Raw genomic sequence first — 10,065 nt, forward strand, 5'->3', positions numbered from 1 at the left:
ATCACCCACAAAGTAACATACATGGTAACTCGTAAGCTGGCACGAGGTGTTAAACCCGTGTGATAACGACTGTCGTTTTTTCGGCCACGCGAGGATAAAGTAAGTTACATTCATATATATATAATACATGTTTTGGCATAATTCCATATTCCCCCCTATATTCGATTATTTATCTAGGATTACACAACTATTATTCCAACAGATACTTTGGGTTGAAACACCCACCAACCCCACCATGAAAGTAACCGACATACGAGCGGTGGCAGACCTTGAGAAACCCAGTGAATGTATTATAGTGGTGGATAATACTTTTATGTCTTCATATTTTCAGGTGTGTAGATCATTAAGTCTGTGTTAAGCCTTATGTAAATATACGATACGGAGGCATGACTCTTTTAACCAATAGTTACAAAGCTACTATTGTGGGCGTGTGTGGCTTGGGCAAGACACTAATTGCAATTCCAACCCAGTGATCTCATGTACTAATATTGACTTTTATTTGTCTCCTCGACGACGATAGCAAAGATTAAAAATATATTTTTAAAACAAAGACAAGATATGTAAAGATATAAAGGCCAATTTTATGACTGTTTTAACCACTAGTTATGAGGCTTGCCGATGCCTCCATTTTGAGCGTCTGTGTCCTGGGGCAAGAGTTGCAAGACACTTATCAACCCAGTAGTCACTTATAGGCTGCTTATTATGCTAGCAATACATTAAAAAATCCCGAAAAAATAAAAAAAATAGCCAGCAATTTTCAAGGTTAAGTGTTTGGCATATAAACAATGGTACAATTTACCAATTTAAAATATTCCTCATTCCAGCGTCCGTTGCTCCATGGTGCTGACATTGCTTATCATTCAGCCACCAAGTACATGAATGGTCATAGTGATGTAGTAATGGGACTTATTACTACAAGCAATGATGAACTTTATAAAAAACTTCAGTTCTTACAATATGGTAACAGCTGCGTGTTCTGGATTCAGTTAAATGACTTGAATTAAAGTAACTTATTATCATCGAGTGGCGGGCAATGGAGAAATTGTTGTTTAGTTTCTTGCACCATGTTAAGTGCGACAGCCCGAGTCAATAAATTGTTAAAAATCACATAACCAATATATTTTACAATGCTCTGGAATAACATTGTTTTGGTGCCATGTACTTGATTCGTTAATATTTAAACACAGTACAGATGATTTTGCCTAAATTGTATGGGATCTCTATAATAGCATGAACATGGAAAACGTGTCTGCTTAGATGTCTGCCACTGCTAGGCCAAACAGCCACAATTAATTGACAATACATCATATAGATTTTTATTTATAATGTGATACTTGAAGCCATTATTTACAATCCCTGATCACTTTGTAATTTTAATTAATATGTTCTTTATTATATATTGAAACATACAAACACAAGATTTTAAATACTTTCCTTCCAGCTACCGGACCCGTTCCTTCAGCTTTCGATTGTTATCTCGTCAATCGTGGAATTAAAACTCTCGCGTTACGAATGGAGCAACATCAGAAGAACGCGATAAAAGTTGCCACGTGGCTTCAAGGTCACAGTGGGGTTGAAAAGGTCAACTATCCTGGTCTGCCTTCACACCCACAATATGAAATCATGAAGAAACAGGTAAAGGATGTGGTTAAACTTTAGATGTTGCATGTAGCCAATACTTGGTAATTCACAAGCATGGCTATAAGGCCAGGTGTATGAAACAACCCCTATTTTTTAATATTCACCAAGACACCAATGTTATAATTTGGCGGTGAGCATGAGGTGTATGAATACACCATGTGTGTCTGGTGTATAAGAAGACACCCATGTTATAACTTGACAGTGAGCACGAGGTGCATGAATACACCATGTGTGTCTGGTGTATAAGAAGACACCCATGTTATAACTCGACAGTGAGCATGAGGTGTATGAATACACCATGTGTGTCTGGTTTATAAAAAGACACCCATGTTACAACTGGACAGTAAGCTTTAGGTGTATATACACCATATATGGTATGCAATATGGTACACGTGTTATAGCTGGACAGCGAGCATGAGTTGTATGAAGCCACTGTAGTTTGCAACTTACACTTATGTTTTAAAATGTTAAGTTATTATGAGAATAAACAGGTAATTACAAGATTCCAATAAAATATTCTCGATCTTCACTACAGACCTTATATTCAAGTAATGTAAATAGCTGACATAAGTCAACAACTCGATATGGGTGTGTCACATTTTATCCATTCATAGCCACTCGTGCATACACACGTGTTGTTCATGTTTAACCAACCAAATCTTCCCCTTTCAAGTTTGTATGCTAACACACACTCTATTCAATCAAGGTTTAAACGCAATTGACTTCAATAGCAAGTGAATTATAATTGTCTTTTCTTATAACCAGTAAAGTATATCTTGCCCTGTTACAGCAGCACCTCAATGGCTATTTTGCTTTATACAAGCCTTAGTTTTAAAATATCAATGTATATTTTACAAATAGCTTTCTTTTTGATTGCCATGGTAAAATAATATTCATGTAAAGACAAAAACTCGGAAAATAGGGGCAAAACGGTAATAACATATATAGATATTGCTGATAACGAATGTATTTCTATTTTACACAATATGCGTCATTAAACATACTTAGCACGTAATGCAAACATTGCTAAAATAACAATATAACCACGCCCCTTTTTACACAGGCCACCGGTTGCTCTGGAATGATAGCTTTCTGGTTAAAGGGCGATTTACAAACCGCCAAAACTTTCCTGCAATCTCTTAAAGTTTTCATTCTTGCTGAAAGTTTGGGAGGATATGAGAGTTTAGCGGAACATCCGTGAGTTATAAGTTTGTTGCTTTATTGTTCATACATATCTTGAAATTTACTCTTTTACTGTGAATGCAATGAACATGACCTAATCCTACGACTCAGTTACAGAATTTAAAACTTTTTTTGCAAACGTTATGAAAAAGGGTTTTAATGCAACAGTAATTTGCCACTGAGCTTATGTAAACAGTTACATTATGGCAGATGTTACAGACTTCGACTTTACTGTAAAGTGTAGACCTTAAAATTCACTGTCATTCACAGTAGGGGGAGTTAAAGTGTGTTTCATCTTACATGTTAATGCTACGATAGTTTTCCACTTAGCTTTTACCACAAACTCGTGTAGTTTAATGTGACTTGTGACTACAACAGTTCAAACCACTGACGTTGCCATTACCATGAATTGGTCGTGAGAAAGTTACATTCTGTCACGTGTCAATACTACAGTAGTTTTTCACTTGGCTTAAACATACAGTATAAGTCATGCTGTCAGGTATTTGCCATTTTGCCATATACCTATTTACTATGCTGTGGTATTCAAATGTAACGTGGCTACACAGACAACTTACCTTTTTTGCCATAAATTGGCTGTGGGCAATTTAAAGTGAAGTGGTATTTGCCACATACTTACTTGACTTTAGTTCAATACCAACTTCTTCAGCCCTTCAACTACAATTATAAAACAGTAGATCATAAAACTATTTCTGAATGGTTATAAGTCAATGCATTGTAACTTACTGTCCTTCTGCCATAATGCAAGCACTTAATCATTAAGCCATGAAGCCAACCAGACCTAATAGACATTTGTATTAATATTAAATTACATTACAACCAGAGCCATCATGACCCACGCGTCTGTGCCGGCAGCTCAACGTGAGGTCCTCGGGATTGGAGACAACTTTATTCGAATCTCTGTTGGTTTGGAGAATGTGGAAGACTTGATTGCTGACCTTGATCAAGCAATGAAACTTGCTGTAAGTGTTTGGTGTGTTAATCACTATGTAAAGTTGGCTGCATTGTGTGTATGATTTAGACACTTTAGAGCACTTGGGGTGTAATACTTGTGGCTACACTGCCATGCGAGGATTCTTAGGTTTTAATTCATTTGTTAAGGACAATGGTTGATTTAAACATTATAGGAAATCTATGTGGTTATGTTATAATACCTGGTGTCCTGTCATGCAAGGATAATAAGTTGAAGCGTTGCACCGATGTTTAACTTGGTAACTCGAAAGTGGGTTCGAGGGCTAATTAAACTGCAACCTGTCTGGTTTTTATAAGATACCTGTTATGTAAGTCGACAGTGAGCAGGAGGTGTATGAATACACCATGTCTGTCTGGTGTATAAGAAGACACCTATGTTATAACTCGACAGTGAGCAGGAGGTGTATGAATACACCATGTGCGTCTGGTGTATAAGAAGACACCTATGTTATAACTCGACAGTGAGCAGGAGGTGTATGAATACACCATGTGTGTCTGGTGTATAAGAAGACACCCATGTTATAACTCGACAGTGAGCACGAGGTGTATGAATACACCATGTGTGTCTGGTGTATAAGAAGACACCTATGTTATAACTCGACAGTGAGCAGGAGGTGTATGAATACACCATGTGTGTCTGGTGTATAAGAAGACACCCATGTTATAACTCGACAGTGAGCACGAGGTGTATGAATACACCATGTGTGTCTGGTGTATAAGAAGACACCTATGTTATAACTCGACAGTGAGCAGGAGGTGTATGAATACACCATGTGTGTCTGGTGTATAAGAAGACACCTATGTTATAACTCAACAGTGAGCATGAGGTGTATGAAAACACCATGTTTGTCTGATGTATAACAAGACACCCATGTTATAACTCGACAGTGAGCATGAGGTATATGAATACACCATGTGTGACTGGTGTATAAGAAGACACCCATGTTATAACTCAACAGTGAGCATGAGGTGTATGAATACACCATGTGTGTCTGGTGTATAAGAAGACATCCATGTTATAACTCCCAAAAAGTCCCGCCACACAAGGATAAATAAGTATGGACGATAAATCTATCTCTTCCTTTTTTCAGAGTGCTGGAAAGTAAGAAGTGTTTGAACAACCATCATGAAGAACACCGCATACACATTTAATTTATAATAACAACAAATATACTTTACCAACCACTAGATATACACAATCAACTAAAACTGTTCAATTACTTTGCACTAAACGGGTGTTTTAGCACTAAGTGGATTTATCTTCTAATTTATAACTTTATTTACATATTTACACCACTTAGAGAATGTAGTTGCAATCATGGTGTAACTTAATGTGGTTTTTGCAATTTAGAATAATCAGCAAAATAAAATTCACTTTGCGTTTAGTAAGTTGTGTTTCTTATACTGATTAAAACTCACTTAGAATGAAACATTTTTTATTATTATGTGAAATTTCATTTAAGTCGACACTATGGCGGAGTGGCTGGAGCGCTCTAATTGTCAGTCATACAAGAAAACCATCGCCTACAAAGTTACATACGTGGTAACTTGTAAGTGGACATACGGTATATGTCGTGATAAAAATGGAACACCCGTGATATAATGACTGTCGTTGCACTGACTATTAAAATAAGTAACATGCAAAGGCTGAACAAAAAGAACAAGTAGGTAGTAGTCTCTCACAAGCACATCATTTTGAAGACTTGATTAAAATAACGTATTTTATTATTCTCTTTGCTTGCGTAAGTTATACGAATAAAGTTGACCGCTTCACAATAAACAATGTTGCTACTATTCTTTATATTTGTGGTAAAAAGTTAATAGTTATGTTAGGGTAAGATGGGGCATATTTTCATGCTCTTTTATCGCCCCTTTGGTAATAAACAGCCCAAAATTTACAGAAATATAAAATCGTATACTGAATGGTCTTTGTTTACTACTAAATGGGACGAAAAAGCAAAGTAAAAGGGTGTTCCATCTTTCCCCACCCTCCTATATAAGAGGAAACTCAACATAATTCGACAGTGAGTATGAGGTGCGTGAATAGTTTTCTGTAAACGCATACAATCATCTAAGGCCTAAACAAATATACTTTAGGTAGTTTATAGGCTATTTAGTATAATCGATTTATGTGATACGACCTATTTATGTGTGTTACTGAAGTTCATGTTCTCCGTGTATTTAAGTTTAATGTTATGGCCAATTAACCGAACGAGATATAAAAAAGCTAAGCACCTATTACGAGCAATGCTTTAGGATTCGAAGAAAATCCATGTTAGATATAGCGGTGTAATACAATTTAAAAGAGTCTTATTGGCCCGAAGTTGGAATAGGGATAGAACGAACTCGGTGCCGAGTACAGGGATACGATCGCTTAGCAGAAGATACGGGTTCGGTGCTCGATGCCGCCACCATTGTGGACATGTATTTTCTTACAAAAAAACAACAACAATAGTATACATACGTGGTAACTCATATATAATAAGCGGCCACGAGATGCATGAAACAGAACACTCGTGTTAACGACCATTGTTGCCAAACAAAGCGAGAGGTAACATTCATTTTATAAATTCCCACTTAACTATCGCCACCCCACCACACCTACACTTATAGTAAAAAATAAAAAAATACTGCGTCAATTTGGCCTCTTCAAAGTTGAAATTAAATCTTAATTTGTTTGAAGAGTTCCCGTGCCTTTGGTGAAGCTGCAGCAGCCAGCATGTGATAAGCTGTAATGATTTTACGATTAAGTTATGCACACAAAGTGGTCGTCTGTGTTGTTTGCAGTGGAATGAAATTTAACGATATTTTGGGAACGGGTCGTATTTGTTAGAGGTCCATTGACGTAAGAGTTTAACTTTATGAAGGGATAAATATACGAGTTTTGTGGAGTGATGTAAGGTGCGGTAACTTGCCAAATATACGGGCATTTGTATGCGGCAGATAGGTTTATAGATAATACCGAATTAGAATACGACAAGTGCATGCATAATGAATTGCTTTCTAGCCATACAAGGAGGTTTAGAATTAAGTATACGTAGGATAAATTGCAAGGAGATTAAAACTGTGGTGATGTAATGCTTTAGTTTTGGCAGCCATGTTTTTTGTTACTTTTCCTCAAGTAGTTTTTACCATAGTAGCATGTTTTAACTATAACTGTGATTTGCTCCTAATTTGTTCTCTTCTCCCGTTTAACTAATTTAATTTTAGCTTCTGTATTCGAAGAGATAAACGTTTTATAGGCTGGGGTAAGCTGGCACATGTTTTCAGCCACTTTTTATGCCCCAATTAGTAGTAAACAAAGAGTATTTACAAATTATATAACCGTAACCCGGCGACTTGGGGAAATATGGGACATTATGTGCCACAACGTTTCCCATCTTACCCCCTTACAATACGTTAGATTTTTGTTTTCTCAAAATCGCAAAGTTACATACCTTATAAAGGGCTTATATTATACCTATAGATGAAAGATTCCAAAGCATGAAACCTGAATATGTATTGGTGTCAGCTGGTACATTCATCATCGGGATACTTATAAATGTTATCACTCTATTCGCACTGCTACGGTATCGACGTTTATATAAAATGAACTTAAACGAACGGATAGTGTTGAGTTGCATGACCATCTGCGGGGCAGGAACAGCTATTTGCGGAACCTTCCCCACACTTTTATCAGCGGGTATAGAACAACAAGCAATGATAAACGTGCCAGCAAATGTGAGTCTCGTAGATTTAGCGACTGAGATAATTAGAGCTTTGGTGTGTCTTGCATTTTATTGGGTGAGCAGCTATGGTAGGTCATGGCATTTGGCTTTTTGCTTCAACATCCTAAAAATACGTTTTAGAGACTGTCGTTTTGTCCCATATAGGCTACATACACTTTTTCGTTTTTGCTAATAGGCAACTCTAGCCGAAATCCCAGTTTTCTGATGCCCTTTGCCGTAGGACCTTACCCATATAGAATAAAGATATAAAAACTGTTATCTAATTTCTTATAGCCCCTGCTTCAGAAGATGGCATTATAAATTCCAATTTTTCCTCCAGAATTACAGTCCATGGTGCGAGGGCTTTGGTTACCTGAGTATATTCTTCATGTCTGCTTCGTCATGTCTATCCGCCATGCTTTCTATTACTCGCTACGTCATCGTGACGTATCCATTTCGCAGTGACGTCAGACCGACAAATTGTTGGTTGCTAGTCGGCCAAGTGACATTATGGGTATACGTCATCAGTTTCTACGTCATAGTAGCCATTCTCGTGAATGCTGGAATCGGACTTCCGTTACGACATAATGACGTTGGTAATATTACAAACGTCACAAACAATTCCTTTGTTACGCAAAGAAACATCAACAATGATGGAGATTCCAATTTGTATAATTCAAATCTTCAACTTTTTATGAGCCAGCAATCAACCGACGTCACAAACAATACAAAAATGTATTATGACGTCACATTTATAACAGCGAACTCGGGCAATGCCCTCTTGTGCGCCCCCAACTGGCGAGAGATACCAGGTTACTTCATAGCTGTAATGATATGTTTCTACATTATACCTCTGATACTGCTGTTCATATTCTACCTGCTCGTTACCAGAACTGCATACAAACAAGTGCGAGACATACAAAGCACCTTGATAAGGCCATCAGTGACCTCGGAGCCTACGTCATCAAATGATAATCTCGTTTTAAACGACGAAAAGCAGCCGCAAGATGTCGCTGAAGTGGTGACGATTTCACAAATGCTTTTTGAATACACGAACCCGCTTCGTGCGTGGCAGCGAATGCAGAAAACCCGCGTAAGCCGTCGAAAAGCGACGCGAACTTTCCTGACAGTGGTTCTCCTATTTTTTCTTACTTGGACTCCGTATTTCGTTTATTACATCATAGAGTGCAATAATTACTACGTCACAGAAGCCCCGTCAAGCTTCAATGAATCTGCGTCATATTTTATCACAGGGTTGGCCATGGGGGGCAGAATTTTCTCTATCGTCGTTTACGCAGTCTTGAACCGACCGTTACGGTTATCGGTGCGTCGTACTCTACGCGATGCTAAGCGTAGCGTAACGCAGTGTTACGTAGCTCGTAACTTTATGAGGTTTAGGCACAAAGTTGCTCCAGCTACGAATAATAACGAAAAAAGAGTAAATCCCCAAACTACTACCCCGATAACAGGAAGGCCAACCACACGCAATGCATGGTCATAACCAACAATAAGCAGGGTGGGCTTACCCTGGAACTTTCTGCATCGCTTTAATCCATAAATAAAAACCAATAAGTTGAAATTTTTTCACATGATTGTGCGTCCTAACTATTTCTGCCTCCTCTGCATTTAATAGGTTTGTGACCACCATGCATATTTTTCCCTTATATGAACTCATGATGACGTCATACACTATTATTGTGATGTAATATATCTCAGTTTCATTTTCCACAAAATCGTTGTTTTTTTCGTTTAGTTTCATGTTCAAAAAATAAACAAGAATCCAAGATGGTGAATCTTGGTGAACAAAATGGTGGATCTAAAAATGATCTTACATTGATATAATATCAACAACAAAAGCACCTTTGGGTTCAGTTCAAACATTCAGCTACATCTACATAAGGTTCATGCCACAGGGCCAAGTAATACAGCATCAGCTTCAAGTAATGTAGTGTCAGTGGTTGAACCAAGGAACCTGTGGGTGTTGTATTAATAGTTATGTGGGTTGTGGCCTTGTCGGTACATTAAGTTAATAAGTTTTATATGCATGTTACCTAAATTTTGTTGTATTATAAGTGTAAGTTATACAAGTTATAAGTATTCTACATTTTGTTGTATTAAAGGTGTAAAAACTGAGATCTTCTGGCAATTGTTTTAAATGTGAAAGACCTTTCCTTTAAAAATATCACAAAACAAACAATTGGCAAAAGATGTTTTCACACCTACGCTACTTCATAACATTTTATATTGGTGTAGCCCGCCACACCTTTGCTATAGGACACATGCATGTTGCTGTATTGATTGAATTGTATATGGGTTAGGTCCCACAGCACTACACACCTCAAGACTAGAGTAAGCATGTTATCTAATGACCTTGTTAGTACAGAAGTTGCTACTTGTAAATAATATGTCAACCCTATACTATCAATACACATAAATGAATAAACAAATATAATATTTTTATTCTTGTATACCAACAACCCTAAACAACCACATCTTGTATACCTAAACCCCATACTTTGAATGTAATTTATTTATTTACCAACAA

General features: G+C 37.3%; 2 protein-coding genes and 1 long non-coding RNA gene across 5 annotated transcripts in view; 2 read left to right on the forward strand and 1 right to left on the reverse strand.

The window, feature by feature from the left end:
• LOC100184574 (cystathionine gamma-lyase) overlaps positions 1-5,198 on the forward strand; it is a 21,837-nt gene extending 16,639 nt beyond the window's left edge. For 2 of the 3 annotated variants that reach the window (XM_009861242.3, XM_026835908.1), the window contains exons 6-11: positions 203-331; positions 825-960; positions 1,442-1,635; positions 2,705-2,838; positions 3,665-3,803; positions 4,905-5,198. In XM_009861242.3, the coding sequence (XP_009859544.1) occupies positions 203-331; positions 825-960; positions 1,442-1,635; positions 2,705-2,838; positions 3,665-3,803; positions 4,905-4,919 (747 nt within the window). In that variant the 3' untranslated portion in view covers positions 4,920-5,198. The remainder of the gene's footprint in view (positions 1-202; positions 332-824; positions 961-1,441; positions 1,636-2,704; positions 2,839-3,664; positions 3,804-4,904) is intronic. The other variant, XM_026835909.1, reaches the window with a different exon arrangement.
• Positions 5,199-5,987: 789 nt separating this feature from the next.
• On the reverse strand, positions 5,988-7,335 carry LOC113474528. Its single transcript, XR_003396196.1, has 2 exons — positions 7,251-7,335; positions 5,988-6,542 (listed from the first exon to the last, which is right to left on the reverse strand). It is a non-coding gene; the product is annotated as an uncharacterized LOC113474528 (long non-coding RNA).
• LOC100186969 lies at positions 7,256-9,368 on the forward strand. The gene is made up of 2 exons (XM_002121694.2): positions 7,256-7,533; positions 7,861-9,368. Exons 1-2 carry the CDS (start codon positions 7,297-7,299, stop codon positions 9,019-9,021), a joined length of 1,398 nt encoding a protein of 465 aa, XP_002121730.2. The 5' UTR covers positions 7,256-7,296; the 3' UTR covers positions 9,022-9,368.
• Positions 9,369-10,065: the final 697 nt, after the last annotated feature.

This window comes from Ciona intestinalis, chromosome 9, assembly GCF_000224145.3.
Source record: "Ciona intestinalis chromosome 9, KH, whole genome shotgun sequence".
Classification (NCBI taxonomy): Eukaryota; Metazoa; Chordata; class Ascidiacea; order Phlebobranchia; family Cionidae; genus Ciona; species Ciona intestinalis.